Source organism: Garra rufa, chromosome 21, assembly GCF_049309525.1.
Source record: "Garra rufa chromosome 21, GarRuf1.0, whole genome shotgun sequence".
NCBI classification, from domain to species: domain Eukaryota; kingdom Metazoa; phylum Chordata; class Actinopteri; order Cypriniformes; family Cyprinidae; genus Garra; species Garra rufa.
The window spans coordinates 16,830,787-16,850,552 of NC_133381.1; the positions used below are offsets into that span (position 1 = coordinate 16,830,787).

Genomic DNA, 19,766 nt, shown 5'->3' on the forward strand with positions numbered 1-19,766 from the left:
CTTGTTTTAAATGAATACTAAAAACTGAGATGAAAAATTTACTTCAGCCATAAATTTACTTTTACTAATAAAATAAATATTCAGCGATATCTTCAAAAGACTTGAATTCTGGCGCACCTTTTTTCTCGGTATAGTGTTGCTAGTAAATACCACAAATTTTGTTATGCTAGCATGTGTGGAAATATTTAAACTACGTATTTTACAATTAACCCCACGTTAGTTTGTGCCCCATGCTCCCCTATACCGGTGATCGTTCGAATAAAAATGGTTAAAATCGACGACTTTTGGGGGGATGGAGTGGGTCAAACTGAATCTGAGGTGGCACAAATCAGATTGGAGGGGTATCCCTCAGTTGAAATTACATTCGATTTAGCTTTTGCATTTAAAATCTTATTCCAGGGGTGAAGGGGTCAGTTCTTCAGATCATCGCAGGGGCTTGATCCCTCGATGCTGGGCCTGGTTTTACTGTTTACTGCACTTTCTTATTATTGAAGTCTAGCACATTTAGAAAACTTACAAATCAGCTTACTTCTGTTTTGAAAAATAAGAGGTGGATAACACTGATCCTAGAGTTTCCCCTGGATTAAAAAGCTGTCTTTGCAAGACTTGATGAAAAAAACGGCTAAAACCAGCCTAGGCTGGTTGGCTGGTTTTAGCTGGTCCACCAGCCTGGTTATAGCTGGTCAGCAGGCTGGTTTTAGAGGGGCTTTTGGCCTCTTTTTCAGCCTGGCAAGGCTGGGAGACCAGCTAAAACCAACTACTTCCAGCTTAAACCAGCTAAAAAGAGCTGTTTTTTTTTTTCAGGGAGGGCATGAATAAATGGTAACTTTACAAACAAATGAAAACATCAACAACTAATAAATTAAAGTGTTACAATAGATTGAGAAAAAGAGCTTTCTAATGAAATGTAATGATTGGCTCTTGTCTCTTAAAACAAAAATTGTCTAATGATAAGCAGAATATTTGACAATCAGTCTGTTACCAAGAAAATGTTTTTTTTAAATTACTTTTTCTGCATTGTATTGAAGGTTTAAACGAGTATACGCAAACAACAAACAATGCAACATTAATGTTTATAATCGCTAATTTTCTCAAATTAGACCTTGAATGAGAAGGAGTGTGATGATTACACTGTATCTGAATAAAAAGGGTTAGACTGGTATTTATGGGAATGGGAGGATTTTTATAAACACAAAACTTCCTTATAATGTAACTGAAATCTTAGGTTTTTTAAAAGCATTATGAGCTTCCAGGATGTGTCACCTTCATTTTCATAACCAAAGACAGTCCACACCAAACAAGGTACAGTACGTACTGTTGGCATGTAGCCAATGATAACTTATCTTTTTAAATTAAGTTTTAGCAGGTGTAAGTTGTCAGTTCAACATACTAACAACGACATATTCTAGAGATGGAAAATGACTGCAAACAGAGGGAGGAGAATTTTTGATCCCACCCTTAATACTTTAAACACAAGACGCCATCAAATATTTTATCAGAGTGTGAAGGGCTGTGGACAAATGATTTTCTCAGGTTATTTGTATCCTTTCTCAGTTTAATTAGTGAAATCTTCATTTCGTTTTTTTGGTTGTGAGACTTCATAGGCCTGCTGAGGATAAAACAACAATGCTGAAGGTACTTTAACTTACAAATATTTGACTCTGATGAATTTGGTAATTCATTTGGACACTTTTGTAAAATATATATTTTTTTATGTTTATTTAAATATGTGTGGATGAGAATTTGTGCATTAAAACCGAAAAACGTAAAAAATAAAAAGTTAGATTTAAACCTGACATGACTGATTTGCTTGTTTTGCTATAATAATTAGTTTTTTTTTTTTTTTGTAAATTTAAAAACAGCAAAACAAAAAACAACATTTAAACTGAAATGTATAGTTTACTGGAACTATTTCATTTTTTCTACTTCAAACTTCATGTTTCATTTAATGTGTTATTTTTTAAATATTTATTTGTGAAATGTACAGCCTGACCACTGTGTTTGTACTTTTCTATGTACTTACCAGTATGTTCTTGTTTCCTCAGAACATTCTGGAATTCCATTTATTTGATGCTGACAAGTTAACAAGCGATGATTGCTGCTCTACCATCCTATTCGACATTAATAACCTCACACCTGGACAAAAGCAAACAAAATGCTTCATTACAGAAGATAAGGTAGACAGATGATAAAAAATATAATTTTATTGTATTTTTTGCAAAATCTTTGAAGTGGAAGTGTACATTACTTTAAATAGTGAATGACAGAGAAGCATAACAAATGTTAATTGAGTTTAGTTCTATTTATCCGACTATGTTGTACTTTTCTTCTAGAAAAAGAGTGAGCTGTGTGCGGAGTTTGACATGACCTCACCGTGAGGTGCGTGAGAATGTAAAGATCAAAAACAATAATAATGGTGTTATTAACCATGTAATGCACATTTGTTAGTAATTGTCCTCTTCCTCCTTATGAAAAAAAATCACTATTACATCAGTCTGAAATAGTCTGTCATTTTATTTGTTACTTTTCTTTTTCAAGCTCTGATAAGCCTAAACCGTATATCTCTAAGGGAGTGGTGATGGTAAGAGTTTTGATACATTAAAAAAAAAACACATTAGAAATGATAATGATATTCAAGAACAATGCAAAAATGATGTGATATGTTTCTCTGTGTTTACCTCAGCGGAGAAGGACATGATGTTAAAACTGCAAGGCGCATATAAGGAAGACTATTTGATCCCGGGCTCTGAGGAAAACCCCAGCTGCACTCAGACAAGGCACTACTACATTAATTGAGGCGTGGAGACTGAGTTTAGTCTGATCCAAATGTGTGTCATTGATTAACTGATGATTTCTTACAAATTCAGTTTATCAATGCATATCACTTACAGAGTGTATGATGCTTCTTTATTTGTTTGCATGTTTGTTGTTTGTCCAGGCTGTGACAGAAGCGGACAGGCCAAACTCAAATACTGCAGTCGGCTCCTGTGAAACCATTACCAGCCAAACAGCAGATTAAACTCTCCATGTTGGACAGGTGGATACTGGTCAAATCAAATTTAAATGGTATTTGTTCCAAATTAAAAATAAAAGATATTTATTGCAGTAATACATTATTTCAGGGTGAAGTGGATCGGCAAGCACAGAGTACAATGTTAGTTCTAGTTCAAGAACTTTTTAAAGAAAATACTTGGCATGCAATCCATAAACCAAACCTGTTTGATTTGAATTGCACAATTAATTGTAGTTAAATAAGATAAAGCACCACTAACATTTTCTCAACTGGTTTTACTCTAATTCTGTTCATCTCTCAAAATTGTGTGTGTGTGTGTGTGTGTGTGTGTGTGTGTGTGTGTGTGTGTGTGTGTGTGTGTGTGTGTGTGTTTTCTGAAGCTCTGATGAAAAGTTGTGTGTCTGGGTTTCGATATTCCAATGGAAGAAAATTGTTTCTGGCTAAGAGACGTAAAGTTGTGTCACAAGCTCTGAATATCAGCTTTACACCTGAGCCCAGCAAGGTAAGAAAACAAATACAAACAGAGTGACTTGACATGCAATTTATTTTTCTGTTGTTCCCATCACATTTTAAATTTATATAATAATTTAAATTTTAATTAAATTTATCAAAAAGAAGCTATTTTCTGTGAAATTGCTAAGAATTGTGCAAAAGAATAACAAAAGTGCAATAAACTGCAAAACTATTTGCGCTATAGTGTTTTTAATTATGACAGTATTTCCTAGTTCCAAAGAAGGATGATTCTCTAAATTCCATCCTGGATTTGAGAGTGTTGAACAAACATCGGAGAAAATACAATTTCTAAATGTTAACATAAAAGAATGACTGGTTTACATGGGTCAATCTGAAAGATGTTGTCTTCCACATGAGCATTTATCCTTTGTTTCGCCTACCAAGGCGTGTGCTACGAGTTCACAGTTCTTCCATTTGGCCTTTTTCTCAGCCCGAGGGCTTTTTGTCTGTGTGTAGAGGTGGCCTTGACCCCACTGAGAATAGCGGGTCTCAAGATTCAGACTTATTTATACATATATAGATGACTGATTGAGTTAAAAATAAGGTGGATATAGCATACAGTGTTGCAAAGTCTGCGGTTGTACATTCATACTGTTGCCACGGGTTGTTTTTCATGTCCGTGGGTTGAAGTGACCCTAATTACAAAATATTTAGCCACTGGAATGCTAATTTTACCAAAGGAACCCCACCAAAAAACGTGGGACCCCCCTCGAAATGCTACTTTTGGGCTAGTTTTGAGTTGCGATTTTGTTGCGACAACCTGGCAACCCTGATGGCATATCTATAAGATTAATATGACTGCTCAGGTCCTATTGGTGGCTGTGGTATGTTCTGTGGGCGGGACCAGAGTGATGTTTGGCACATTCTAGTCTCAGCCTCAGACGTCACGCCCATGGAACGTTGGCTAAACGTCTGATGCATATGGTACACTTAACTGGAAACACTTCAGGAATGTCGAAGTCGTCATCTGATTAGTTGAATTTGACCGGAATTCCGGGAGACGCGAGTGTCGCGTTTATTTTCGGTCCGCCGGGAAAGAAAGCGCAGACTGATTTACTCTGCGTTTTGCTAAAAGGTGCTTATGCAGACGCCATTGTTGTTAAACACATTTGCGACGTTCGCGAACAAATTACTGACTTACTGTACTGCTTGTTCTCCCTCTTCTTCGTTATCTTTCAATGCTGGTTATTTCAATGACTGACTTGTTGCACGCCAGTCTGTTGTTGTGGGGGCATTCCCACGCACCGAAACATGACGCTGAAACGAAACGAACTGTGATTGGTTGTTTGACATGTCAATCAAACGGTCTTATGGGCAGGCCTTGGCCAATGAAAGCTGCCATGAATTCCAGACCTTCAGCCGTCAGTCTAAAGGGCTGGCTACGTGAGACTAGGCTTCTTGATGCAGTCAGCTACATTACAGGGGTTTCTGGCTCCACCTGGTTTGTATAAAAGAACACTACAGGCCTGTACAACTCTAGAGCAGTGATTCTCATTCATTTTTTTTTTAATCCCAGATTTTACATTAGATCTAATGTCAATAAACATCAAATTTTCTTTCACTGCCTCATAGGACTATAGCTTCTCTTTATGGTGATGCTAACTGGTCAAACAGTGACATAAATGGGGTTATGGAGTCTGTAAAGAAGGAAATCTCTAAAAGTTTGTTCAGTATATTTTCCTGGAGCAGCTACGCCACTACAAAGCTTGTATGGAAGAAAGAGACAAAGCAGGACTTCCTGTATCTCTCATTGACATATGGGATACATCATCCAAGGAAAGGTACTGAATAATTTTAGCATAAATAAATTCAAATGAGATTCTCCATTAGAAACGTCCAAATTCCTTTCCTTCCTCAGAAAAAACTGGCTACACTATCTGACCAGCAGATGACACTATCAAAGGGCCAGAACCTCTAACCATCTACACAGCTCACAACATGAAAAATGGCAAGACAGGATGTACCACAGAGACTGGTAAATACTGACTTCTTTAATTAATATGGTTAATAAGTTCATTATATTTACTCCTTAATCCATTCTTTGTATTGAGAACAACTGGAAGTGCTTACTGTAGATATTTTTCCATGTTTGTCTTTGTTCTTTTCTCCTTTAGAATGGTGTGAGTTCACCCCATATTAAGCTTGATTTGCCAAATATGGTGAGAGTTCATATGTAACCCCACACACCTAGGTCCTACCACACCCGCTCCAAGCGGGTCTCGGGCACAGGAGGTGGACGCACTAACAAGGAGGCTAAAGGCTGCAGCCTCTAGCATCAGTTGCTAGTGCGTCTCTTGAGATCGGGGAGTGAGGTTTACCTGCACAGCACCTACTAGCTGGCCTCCGTTACACTCACCCCCCTAAACCTCACTTCCGTCCGGGTCACGGCACCAATGTAACCCCACACATCTAGGTCCTATACCGCACCCACTCCGAGCGGGTCTCGGGCATGGGAGGCGGATGCACTAACAAGGAGGCTACAATACCTGCACAGAACTTTGGGAGTAAATATTACCTTGGTCAAATGGTCAACAAACTCCCTGAGTCTGGAATATACTCTCTGTTTTGTAAATAGATGTAAATATATTTAAATGTAAAATAAAGGTTAATGAAGGAATTTTAAGTCAAAGATTAATGAAAGTTTGGTGGTTGTATTGAAAATATTATTCCAAATGTATTGTGTTTGCAGGAATACGGAGCAGTATTTTCTCTCTGAGTCTGACTCAGTTTTGGAATGTTTTCACTGAAGTAATCCAATCCTGGGCCAGCAAACTTGGGGAGGAAGTGAATCAAACTGGTAAGAGAAAGACATGACAATGAGTACCTGAGCAAATAATAAAGCAGGTATTCATTAAAGGTATAGTGCACACAAAAATGTCATCATTCATCACACACATAAAGTTCCAACACGGTGTGATTAGTTAATTACATTGTATGGTAATGTGCCAAAAAATAAGGCCTGGAATAACATGAATGTGAGTAAATTATGTAAATTACAGAACTATTATCGTTTTACAACTTTTGTTGAGTAGTTATTTAACTAGAGATGTTATATTTGGAGTTTTGCGATGATATACTAATCAATATTAGCTTCACCTTATTTATTTTTAAAAGTGAACAATAAATATTTTAATAAAACAACATCTTTGTTTCAGTTCATTTACCTTGTCACAATCATTTCTGTCATTTCAACTTACTTTTCATTATTAGTAATTAAATTCAAAGTGTTTAAAAGTGTGTAAGCACAGATCTTTTATTCCAAATACATGACAGTCTCTTAATTTATTTGGAGAAAGAATGTTTATAGTTTATGTTTTCATGCTGTGATTCACTATTGCTTCTCTATGGAGTATCGTTTGGGTGTGTTCCATATCTATCCACAGCACATCTATGACATCACTAAATAGTTTCACTATGACAACGCAAGATAAAGTCTCCCCTGGATTAAAGACAGGCATGCAAGGACATGAATAATTGGCCATGTACAAACAAACCACATTAATAAAAATATCAATGAGAAATAAGTGACAACAGATAGAACCTTGAATGAAAAGGGGTGTGATGATCACATGTACTTTGAATGAAAGAGGGTTAGACTGGTATTTATGAGCATGGGAGGGTTTTCATAAATACATACGCTAACTTCCTTAAAATATATATAACTGAAATCATAGGTTTATTTAAAGCATTATGCGCCTCCTCCAGGATGTGTCAACTTTTTTTGCTTAATCATTGGCAATCCACAACAAACTTTTTTTTCTTCAAATTTAAGAAAGCTGTGTTTATCTTAGCATATTAACAGGAATTCTAAAGATGAAAGATGACTGCAAACAGAGGGTGGAGAATTGTGGATCCCACCTTCAATAATTTAAACACAAGACGCCATCAAATATTTCATCAGGGTGCGAAGGGCTGCGGAAAAAACAAGTTTCTCAGGTTAATTGTGTCATATCATTTAATCTTTTGGGCTTGAGACTTCACTGTAGGTCTGCTGAGGAGACAACAACAATGCTGAAGGTACCCAAGTTCACAAATATTTGACTTTGATGTATTAACCTACTTGTTTTGTAGCATTACTATTTTCGCCTAAAACCACAAATAGCAGCTTTGTAAACCAGTCTGAGCTTGTATATTGATCTGTTATGACAGTAATTCCCAATCAGGGGAATAATGAATCTTTCTTTCGTTATTGTTAATGTTGTTGTAGTTAATGTGTAAACTCATTCAACTGTGTTCAGTTACATTTAAAACTCTTTGACAACACTTGTTTTGTATATATAATTAAAAAAATGTAAATGTTAAAAGCAACATTTAAATAAATAATCATGTGCAAAAATGTATAACTTGGGTTAATAATACAAAACAGTACACTGAAATATATACTACATATTATACTATTATATTATTTATTTTACGATTTTTTAATTTTTTCCTAAAATGCATAATATGGATAATATCACTTATTTAATCGTCTATAAGTATATATGTTGCTGTTACAAATTCTCATAAAAAATACTGTTACATCTGTCTAAACCAGTTTAATTTCATGTGTGTTTCACAGCAAGAGTTAATGCCATACTGGAACCTCAGTGTTACAGTGTTGCGAGGAAAATTCAATAAGTCGCATGACCTTTGTGAGTCCATAACCCTTGTGACTTATGTTGAAATACTGATAAAATTATTTTAAACAGCTGTTCTGGTTGTATTATGCGTTATGTGCCTTTGTTGACTTAAATTTACTAAACACTACATACTCTGTCTAACTAGTGCTTAGTGTGCTCACACTTTTCTCTCTCTCCAGTTTCAAAAAGTGACTGCTACGTGGTCTTAAAGTTACCCACGGCCTGTGCCTGCTGCCATCGCACCAAGACTGTAAAAAATAATAATGCACCAAAATGGAATGAAACATTTCATTTCAGACTGCACAGCGGTGTCAAGGTGAGCAATTTTGGATATTTGAAAGAAAATTCTTTTACTGAAAAAGAATGTGCTTGCATTTATTACTAAGGGTTTTCCTAACCAAAACATTTAGTTGTAACTGGGCATTGCCCTTACAATCCCAGCTGCCAGCATGTAGTGATTCTCCACCCTCATTGTTCTTGAATAGCAAGTGATGAATGACATGCTGGTGACGTCACTAACAGTCAAATGCTGGTATAACGGCAAAGTAATTCCATACAAGAAATTAGAATAATAACTTAATCATAATAATTTTACAATCTAATCCTAAAATATGCCCCAGTGGCAATAAATTGTTCTATTGCTCTGGAAAATAAAGTTAAGAAATATTTCAGCACAAACCCTTTTTACATATGTCTCAGGTATCCCCCAGTGAAGTTTCAGCTTAAAGTACTCCACAGATAATTTATTATATCATTTTGAAAATGCCTATTTTGAGTGGACGCATGGATCTTTAAGGGCTGTGACTTTATAGCTCGTAACTCAGCTACTCTGCCAAAAAACATCTGTTTGGTTTTCTGTTTTTAAACTTCTGATATACTCCGGTTCCAGTGCGCCACAAGATGGCTGCACTGTTGAGAGCCCCGAGCATTTTACAGCTTTTTGTGTTTTTTTTTTAATAGTTTTTGTAAATCGCTTGGCAAATGTCTGTCCTTCAATTATCAATTATGATCGAACAAACACTTTTGGGCATCAGATTGTTGCTCAAATTGGACTTTATGAATAACTTTTACATGGTTTCGAATGGCAGTAACTTTCACATGGATTTGAATGGAAGCAACCCTTTCGCTGAGTATCTACCTCCTTCTCTACACCCGTGCCACAATAAGCAAAAAAAGCGCAAGAGAGTCAAACGTACCGGGATTCTGTGCAGAACGTGGAAAAGGGCTAAACCCTTTTAAACAAACCCTTTAACCCTCCCTTTCAAGTATTCTTCTGTCAAATGTTCAGTCGTTGGTCAACAAAATGGACAAACTAAATGCTTGGATAAAGTTTCATCGTGAAATCAGAAACTGTTGTGGTCTTGCTTTTTTTGAGACATGGCTAGACGAGACTATTCCGGACAGCTGTGTTTCGCCTCCCGGATTTACCATCCATCAGCAGGATAGAACAACAGACTCTGGTAAAAGTAAAGGCGGAGATGTGTGCCTTATGGTGAACTCTCTGAGGGGAACAAATGTTTCAGTGGTTGCTAAGCACTGCTGTCCTGATGCCGAACCAATTGCTGTTAAAATATGTCCATTCTTTCATCCATGTGAATTTAGTTCAGTGACCTACATATCTCCACAGGCGGAATAAGAGTAAAGCACAGCCACCCCCAACCCCCACCCACCCCCCACCCCCGCACCCTTAAGAGAAGCATCAAGTTCCTTGCACTTCTGATGACCTGTCCTGGTCCCTGCATGTCACATCATTAGTAAAATCTGCCTGTCAGTGACTCTATGTTCTACGGAGGCTCAAGAAGTTTGGCCTCCCCTCCAAAGTCCTCACAAACTTCTTCAGAATCACCATTGAAAGCATCGTGTTGGTTGTCTGGAAGCTGCTCCATCAGTGATCGCAAGGCTCTCCAGTAAGTCGTGAGAGCAGCTGATATCATTATTGGCACCAAACTACCCATCTTAGAGGACATCTTTAACATCTTTAACATGGAACAAGTATTTGATCCTCTATCAATGAGCAAGATTTCTGGCTCCAAGGTGTCTTTTATACAGGTAATGAGCTCCTAAAATTAGGAGCACTCTCTTGAAGGGAGAGCTCCTAATCTCAGCTTGTTACTGTATAGAAGACACCTGTCCAGAGAAGCAATCAATTAATCAGATTCCAAACTCTCCACCATGGCCAAGACCAAAGAGCTGTCCAAGGATGTCAGGGACAAGACTGTAGACCTACACAAGGCTGGAATGGGCTACAAGACCATGGCCAAGCAGCTTGGTGAGAAGGTGACAACAATTGGTGTGATTATTCGCAAATGGAAGAAATGCAAAATAACTGTAAATCTTCCTCGGTCTGGGGCTCCATGCAAGATCTCACCTAATGGAGTTTCAGTGATCAAACAGTGAGGAATCATCCCAGAATTACTTGGGAGGATCTTGTCAATGATCTCAAGGCAGCTGGGACCATAGTCACAAAGAAAACAATTGGTAAGACACTACGCCCTGAAGGACTGAAATCCTGCAGCACCCCCAAGGTCACCCTGCTCAAGAAAACACATGTACAGGCCCGTCTGAAGTTTGCCAATGAACATCTGAGTGATTCAGAGTTGTGGTTAAATGAGACCAAAATCGAGCTCTTTGGCATCAACTCAACTCGCCTTGTTTGAAGGAGGAGGAATGCTGCATATGACCATAGGAACACTATCCTCACTGTCAAACATGGAGGTGGAAACATTATGCATTGGGGGTGTTTTTCTGGAATTCATGGCAGCGTTCATTGGCCAAGGCCCGCCCATAAGACCGTTTGATCGACATGTCAAACAACCAATCACAGTTCGTTTCGTTCAGCGTCACGATTCGGTGCGTGGAAATGCCCCCACAACAACAGACTGGCGTGCAACAAGTCAGTCATTGAAATAACCAGCATTGAAAGATAACAAATAAGAGGGAGCACAAGCAGTAAGTCAGTAATTTGTTCCCGAACGTCGCAAATGTGTATAACAACAATGGCGTCTGCATAAGCACCTTTTAGCAAAACGCCGAGTAAATCAGTCTGCGCTTTGTTTCCCGGCGGACCGAAAATAAACGCGACACTCGCGTCTCCCGGAAATCCGGTCAAATTCAACTAATCAGATGACGACTTCGACATTCCTGAAGTGTTTCCAGTTAAGTGTACCATATGCATCAGACGTTTAGCCAACGTTCTGTGGGCGTGACGTCTGAGGCTGAGACTAACAAAGGAGTGGCTCAAGAAGAAGAACATTAAGGTCCTAGAGAGGCATAGCCAGTCTCCAGACCTTAATCCTATAGAAAATCTGTAGATCTGAAGGTTCGAGTTGCCAAACGTCAGCCTCAAACCTTAGTGACTTAGAGAGGATCTGCAAAGATATTCAAACCTGGTGGCAACCACAAGAAACATCTGACCTCTCACTGTGCAAATCAAACTACCATTAAAAGTATAGACTGATTATTTCTTTGTCAGGCGGCAAACGTACAAAACACTGTACATAAATAAACATGAAATTGAAATTGAAAGTTCTCTTTCATGTCTTATTGCCTTAAACCATCAAATACACACAAGCTTATGGTAAAATCACACGTGAGTTACAAAAACACATTAGGTTATGTCTGTGAAGGTAAACAACTGGGAAAGAAATCGCATGATTATATTAGATCTGTGTACAGTATTAGGTGACAGCAGCATAATATACAGTAACTATGACTGTCTACACTGTTAATATGACCCAATCAATAAAAGCAGAAAATCACTCACTGCTCTGGACTGAATAAGTTCTATAGCTGTAATAAGAAGACATTTCTTACTTGAATGCTGCTTTTAAATGCTTTAGTCTAGCATGAAGATAAACAAGGCTGATTGTGTGCGACTCACTCAGGGTGGGGTCTCTATTAATACAGCAGTGTCTGTCAACAAGTTTTACAAATCTGCAAACAGCTTGTTCTGACACACTGATTATGATTTATGTGGATTAAGTGGATTTTATCATTATAGGGTGGTTGTATACACACACTGCCAACACACATTTATGTTGGTTGTTTTGTGATACATATGGTATGATTTGTTTGGAAATATTTGAGTCTGTGTAAAGCGAGAGTAAGCTTTTGAGTTAAAATAAACTCATCACTATATTGTTGTCTCCTCAGAACATTTTGGAATTCCACATATTTGATGCTGACAAGGCAACAAAAGATGACTACTTCTCCACCATCCTATTCGACATCAATAACCTATCACCCGGACAAAAGCTAACAAAAAGCTTCATTACAGACGATGAGGTAGATATACGATGAAACTATTGTTTTATTTTATTTTTTGCAAAGTCTTTAAAGTGTCCACTACTTTAAATCAGTGTACGACAGTGAAGCATAACAAGTTTAGTCCTATTCATCTGACTATGATGTACTTTTTTTCCAGAAAAAGAGTGAGCTGTGGGTGGACTTTGAGATGACCGTAAGGTGAGTGAAAATGTTAACAATCAAAAACAATAATGGTGGTGTTATTAACCACCTAGTGCACATTTGTTAGTGATTGTCCCCTTCCTCCTTATGAAAACATCATTACTATTACATCAGTGTAATTTTATCTTTTTCATTTTCTTTTTAAAGCTCTGACAAACCTGAACCGTACTTATCTAATGGAGTGCTGATGGTAAGTGTTTTGATACATTAAAAAACAGGTTAGAAATGATCATGATATTCATATATTATATTCCAGCATAACCTCAGATTATACTAATTTTTAGGCAGGTCCATTTTGTGCACTGGATGTGAAGGTGGAAAAACGTCTCAAGGCTAAGGGTAAATAGAAGAACACTTGATTATTTCTGGGTTTAGACTTATTTTGAATTCTATGTGTACATCTCTACTTTTAATTGACCTCAATCAGATATTTCAATATATATGAGGCTTCATAATAACGACTGAAAGCTTGAGTAAATTGTATTTGTAAAAAATGTATAGTTCTATTCCCTAATTACAATTATCAGTAAATATTCTAAAATAAAAGCAAAAAAGTTTTAACTGTTATATAAATATGACCTTGTTCATTCTTAAGGTGCTGCATTAAGAACGGGGAAAAAACTGATGTGTTTCCCAATGTTTAAATCAACGGAGAAGGACATGATGTTAAAATTGCGAGGCGCATATAAAGAAGACTGTTTGATCCCGGGCTCTGAGGAAAACCCCAGCTGTACTTTTCGCTACTACATTAATCGAGACGTAGAGACCGAGTTTAGTCTCATCCCACCAAAAGTGTGTCATTGTTAAACTGATGATTTCTTACCAAATCAATTGATCAAGCATGCACATCACTAACAGAGAGAGTATAATGCTTGTTTTTTGTTTGCATGTTTGTTGTTTGTCCAGGCTGTGACAGAGGTTCAGGGGACAAATCCGAAGACTGCAAAGATTCTGTCATCTGTCCCTATAAAACCATTACCAGCCAAACAGGAGATTAAACTCTCCATGCCTGTTAAACAGGTGGGTACCGGTAAAATCTCATTTAAATGCTATACATATAATTTTTTTTTTCCAAAATAAAAAGAAAAGCACTTAACTATCTTGAATAATATGCTATTTTTTACTATTTCAGGGTGGAGTGGATCTGCATCTAAGTACAGAGGGCCGGTAAACAATTTGAATGGTTTAACTAATCTCTCTAAATAGTTCAAGAACTTTTTAAAGAAACTACTTTAGCATGTAATCCTTCAACAAACCTGAATGATTTATTGCTTAAAATGAGACAAAGCACTGTATACCACTTAGATTTCCACAACTGGTTTCAGTGTGATTTAATTCATCTCTTAGAATAATTGTGTGTGTGTTTTCTGAAGCGCTGATGAAAAGTTGGATGTGCGCCTGGGTTTTAATATTCCAATGGAAGAAAAGGATTTTCTGGCCAAGAGACGAAAAGTTGTGTCACAAGGTCTTCAGAAAGCTTTGAATCTCAGCTCTGCACCTGATCCTAGCAAGGTAAGAAAACAAACACAAACACATTAAATAGCCACAATTTCTGGCAGAGTGACCTGACATGGACTTTTACTGCTGCTCAGGTCCCATTGGTGGCTGTGGTGTGCTCTGGGGGCGGAAGCAGGGCGATGATTTGCACATTTGGAGGCCTAAGAGCTTTGCAGAAACTCCAGGTTCTTGATGCAGTCAGCTACTTCACAGGGGTTTCTGGCTCCACCTGGTGAGTATAAAGAAGCACTACAGGCCTGTACAACTCTAAAGCAGTGATTCTCTTTGGGTTTTGCTTCAAACCCTAGATTTTACATTGAACATTTATTTTGTTGACATTAGGACTATGGCTTCTCTTTATGGTGATGCCAACTGGTCAAACAATGACCTAAATGGGGTTATGGAGTCTGTAAAGAAGGAAATCTCTAAAAGTGTGTTTAGCGTATTTTCCCCGGAGCGCTACAAAGAGAGGATGGAAGAGAGAGAGAGAGACGGACACCTGGTATCTCTTATTGACATGTGGGGTCTGGCTATAGAATACCTCATACAAGGGAAGGTACTGAACACCCTTGATTTATTTTAAGCACAAATAAATTCTAATAAAATTCTTCATCAGAAACTTCAAAAATTCCTTCCCTCCTCAGAAAAAAATGGGCACACTATCTGACCAGCAAATGGCACTTACACAGGGCCAGAACCCTCTGCCCATCTACACAGCTCTCAACATGAAAAATGGCAAAAGGGCATGTACCATAGAGGCTGGTTAGTTAATTATGTTTGTCCTCAACAGATCAATTCTTCAAAGTGAGAGCAACTAAAAGTTCTTACTGTAGAAATGTTAAATAGTTTTGTCTTTCTTTCATTCTCGTTTAGAATGGTGTGAGTTCACCCCCTATGAGGTTGGATTTACCAAATATGGTGCGTTCATACCTGCACAGAACTTTGGGAGTGAATATTACCTTGGTCGCATGGTCAAGAAAATCCCTGAATCTGGAATATACTCTTTATTGGGTAAATATATTTCAATACTCCAAAGGTTAACAATTTTAAGTTGTTTGGTTGTATTCAAAATGTTAATTAAAATGTGTTGTGTTTGCAGGAATATGGAGCAGTGTTTTCTCTCTGAGTCCGACTCAGCTTTGGAATGTTGTCACAGGAGAGATCCCATCCTGGGCCAGCAAACTTGGGGATGACGTGAACCAAACAGGTAAGAGAAAGTCATACCCGAGTACCTGAACAAATATTACCCATGTAACTTATCAAACGTCTGGTTGCCTTTCAACTTTATCACAAGAAAATCTTGTTTTAATATTCTTTTGTCATGGTTAGTTCACCCAGAAATGAGAATTAGCCCATTATTTACTCACCCTCAAGGCATTCTAGGTGTATATGACTTCCTTTTTTCAGACAAATCATGGCAATGTGTGGATGTTTCTCTTCAACAGTCCAAAACAAGTCCAATAAAGTGAATCCATAATAAAAAGTGCATCACATGGCTCCTTGGGGGGGCACATAAGCCAGTGAGAAGTGACGAACACAAATGCATCGTGGAGAAACAAAAACAAAACATTGGTAAAGTCAGAAAACTTTGGTTCCTTTGCTCCTGTAAACAAACGTTGGTTTTCACTAGACTCACTGGCACATGCTCAACCAGTTGGCGCAAGCTAGATTAAAGTGATTATTATGTTTTAAATATAGATATTTTTCTTACAAAAATGCATCGATTCGCTACTGGAGGCCTTTATTCAAGCCTCTGAGCTGTGCGAGGCACTTTTAATTATGGATGAATGCATTTTATTGGACTTGTTTTGGACTGTTGAATAGAAACATCCACCCATCGCATGATAGAGCTGTAGAGAGTCAAGATCATTTTTAATATAACTCTGATTGTATTCGTCTAAAAGAATAAAGTCATATGCACCTATGATGCTAGGAGGGTGAGTAAATAATGAGTTAATTTTCATTTTTGGGTGAACTGTTCCTTTAAAGTACACTTTTTTGATGTGTTGGCTCACAAGCATGTCAAGTACTTATTATAATTAGAATTAGAATTTTAACTGTAGAGTGTTATTCAATATTACATTTAAGTTATTACATTTGATTTTAAATGTATTCAGTTGTAAACTCTTCATTAAGTGTCTACATATATATTTAAATACATAACAAATTTCAATAGAAATTACATTTTAGAAATTACAAGTTATTTTAGTTTATCAGAAATTCATTTAGCAGTATACATTAAGCATATTCAAAGACAACAGAAGAAATGAAAATTATGAAATTACATATAAAGCTGTAACTGAATTCTACTTAAGTAGGCAAAAAAGTTCATTACAACTATCAGCATTTAATATAAATGTAAACTATAATAAATCTGCAATTACAAATTTGTGATGGCAATTATGCAAGCAATAAACCATGTCTCCTCCCTTATCTGTAGAGACAGATAACAAACCATCAACGTCAAAAAAACCTATACAGGTCAGCCCTATGACTGATTTTGAAAAAATGCTGAGCAACTTTCTGACCAGCCGGCCCATTATCAGCCAGGTTTTCAACTTCATTAGAGGTTTCCACCTGCACAGGAACTACAGTGAGAACTGTGAATTCACCACGTGTAAAGGTCAGAACATCATTTATGCTGTTTAGTTCAGCCTAATTAGTACTATTCCATTTTTTTAATCAGTTTAAACAAACTGGCAAAGGCTTAATTATGAAGTGGACTTTCTGCAGACACACATCCAGATGCCTTCCCAAACTCCCTGACACCAGCAGACGACAGACTTGACCTGGTGGACAGTGCTTTTGTCATCAAGTCAGGATTTCCTCCTGTGTTACGTCCTGACAGGCATGCGGACGTCATACTGTCTCTGAACTATGCTTGGGAACCAGACCACTTCAAGGTAAGGGAAACAAGAAAGATTTGGCAGATTTCAAAGAGAAACTTCTTGATGTAAATGTGATTCTGTTGTTTCTGTGTCTATAGGTCATTAAGCAAACTGAGGAGTACTGCGCTCAGCGCAACATCGCATTTCCAAAGGTCGATTACAAAAAGTTGGAATCTGAGCCGATTAAAGAAGTTTATGTGTTTGAAGATAAAGAGAATCCAGAGGCTCCCATTGTGATTCACTTTCCTTTGATCAATGTCTCATTCAAGCAGTTCAAGTCTCCTGGTGAGTAGCCTACTGCAATCTGTGACCTGTAAGTTGGTGTTATTAAAGGTTTTGGGTCATAGTTCACCCAAAAAAGAAAATTCTGGCATCATTTACCAATCAAAAGTACATATTTTGAAAAATATTTCAACTATTTTGTCCATGCGATGACAGTCAATGGGATCCAAAACAATGGACCCCACTGATTTTCACTGTAATGACAAAAACACTGAGGCATTTTCATCTCAGTTATGCAGGAGAAAGCAAGTCATACAGGGTTTGAATTACATAAGGGTGCATAAATGATGGCTAATGATTTTACATTTTGTTTCAACTATTTCTTTAAGAATCTTTGATAGAGATTTTCCGATTGCAGAATGTATTTATATTAATTAAAAGCAATTTTGTCTCTTTGTGTGGTAGGAGTGAAGAGAGAGGGTAAGGAGGAAATTAAGGAAGCAGATTTTGATATTGACTTCACCAGTACGTTCTGTCCATTCTCCACTTTCAAACTTACATATGAATCTGAGGACTTCCAGAAGCTGGCCGACCTCTCCACCTACAACATCCTGAACAACAAAGACGTCATTTTAAACACGCTGAACAACGTGCTGAAGAGAAACACAGAGAGAATTCCTGCAACAAAGGCATCATAATTCTGACTTGATGTTGAGATGGGAAGTTCAAACTGTTCACCCAAAAACATCATAATTCATCACACTTATAATGTATCAAAACGGTGTGATTTCCTTTTTTCTGTAGATCAGAGAGTGTTAATGCAGTAATCTATTCTTAATAAAAGTAAAGGGTGACTACGAACTGTCAAACTCAAAAACGACAGACAGCATCATAGAAAGTAGTCCAAATGATGCCACATTTGGCATTTTCCAAGTGTTCTGAAGTGATAAGACAAACTTGTTCAGAAGCTTTGTCTCAAGGACAGCCCAACATTTAAGTCTATAGAAGTCATTCTCTTCTGCGATAGCTCTTAGATCTCATTTGTGTAATTTCAATGTGTATATTCTAATTTGGATCACTGTAGTCAGATTTGAGACACAAGAACCAATGCCATGTGGCATCTTTGGCCATGGCGTCATTGCAATCTTGATGCAGCTTATTTGAATAAACACAAAGGTAAATAATATTTGACAGGTGTGACAGAGAAGGTTTTCAGTAAACAATTCACATTTTGTTCTTTTTCTCACAATTTTCTCTTTTGGGGCTTGAAACTAATTGGTCACATTGTTAACTACATTGAATGATAAGGAGCAGAACATCTTTTGTGTGAGTAAATGATGTATTTAAGTAAATGATATACTGTAAATGATACTGGTGAACTATTATTTGTTGAGCAGTTTTTTAACTAGAGATTTTATTTTTGGAGTTAAACAGATGTTAAATATGTACACAGTTTGGAGTCAGTATATTTGGAGTTTGGAGTAATATATTTTTCTACTTGTATGTATTTAATATTTAACAATATTTTTGTCACTCATATTGTTAAAGAAAAAAAAGTCATTGTTAAAAAATGTCTGTGATGATATTCTAATCAATATTAGTGTTACATTATTTATTTTTAAAAGTGGACAATAACTATTTTATAAAAACAGCATCTTTGTTTCAGTTTATTTAACTTGTCACAATCATTTCTATCAGTAATTAAATTCAAAGTGTTCAAAACTTAATTGTTGTAACTATGTTGGTTGTACTGTAATGTAATGCTGGCACTATGTTTTTATTTAAAAATGTAAGGCAGCAATTTTTAACAACAAAAATTCTATGTTAAAGAATAAGTTCATTGCCAGTATAAATATTTCCTAATACTTTTATAATAAATAATTCCTATTCCTATTTTTATGTCTTTCTTCAGTCGATAATGAAGGTTTTTGAGGAAAACATTCCAGAATTTTTCTCCATATAGCAAACTTCAATGGGAACTAACGGGTTGAAGGTCCAAACTACAGTTTCAATGCAGCTTCAAAGGGCTCTACACGATCCCAGCCGAGGAAGAAGGGTCTTGTCTAGCAAAGCAATAAAAAATTCTATATTTTTCATTCACAAATGCTCATCTTGCACTAGCTCTGTGTGTGTTCATGCATTATGTAATCATGTTGGAAAGGTCACATATGTTTACTTTGGTTCAAAAAGGTAGGGAAGGGCGAAAAACTCCATTTCACTTTCTCCTCCGACTTCAAAATCATCCATCATGTTTTACCTTTTTTGTAAAGGCCATTTGACTTTCTTTGCACGTTCGCTTTGTAAACACTAGGTCTGTACTTCTGTATACGTCATGCATGCTTGACTACGTAATCTGTAAGTCGAGCTAGTGCAAGATGAGCATTTGTGGTTAAAAAAAAATAAAAAATTATATTTTTTTGCTTTGTTTTATTTTGATTGTTTCGTTAGATAAGACACTTGGATCTTGGATGACATGGGGGTAAGTAAATTATCAGAAAACTTTTATTCTGGAAGTGAACTAATATTTAATTACCACTAATTTGG

General features: G+C 36.9%; 1 protein-coding gene across 1 annotated transcript; it reads left to right on the forward strand.

Annotated features, from left to right (window-relative positions):
* Positions 1-3,398: 3,398 nt before the first annotated feature.
* On the forward strand, positions 3,399-19,052 carry LOC141295341 (cytosolic phospholipase A2 delta-like). Its single transcript, XM_073826557.1, has 22 exons — positions 3,399-3,515; positions 5,216-5,307; positions 7,501-7,543; positions 8,088-8,160; positions 8,328-8,464; positions 12,301-12,432; positions 12,572-12,612; positions 12,763-12,805; positions 12,900-12,954; positions 13,265-13,407; positions 13,522-13,635; positions 13,748-13,782; positions 13,989-14,127; positions 14,208-14,344; positions 14,455-14,668; positions 14,757-14,874; positions 14,986-15,123; positions 15,212-15,319; positions 16,553-16,735; positions 16,846-17,015; positions 17,099-17,285; positions 17,688-19,052. The coding sequence occupies exons 1-22, from the start codon at positions 3,399-3,401 to the stop codon at positions 17,918-17,920; spliced, it is 2,652 nt and encodes an 883-aa protein (XP_073682658.1). The 3' UTR covers positions 17,921-19,052.
* Positions 19,053-19,766: the final 714 nt, after the last annotated feature.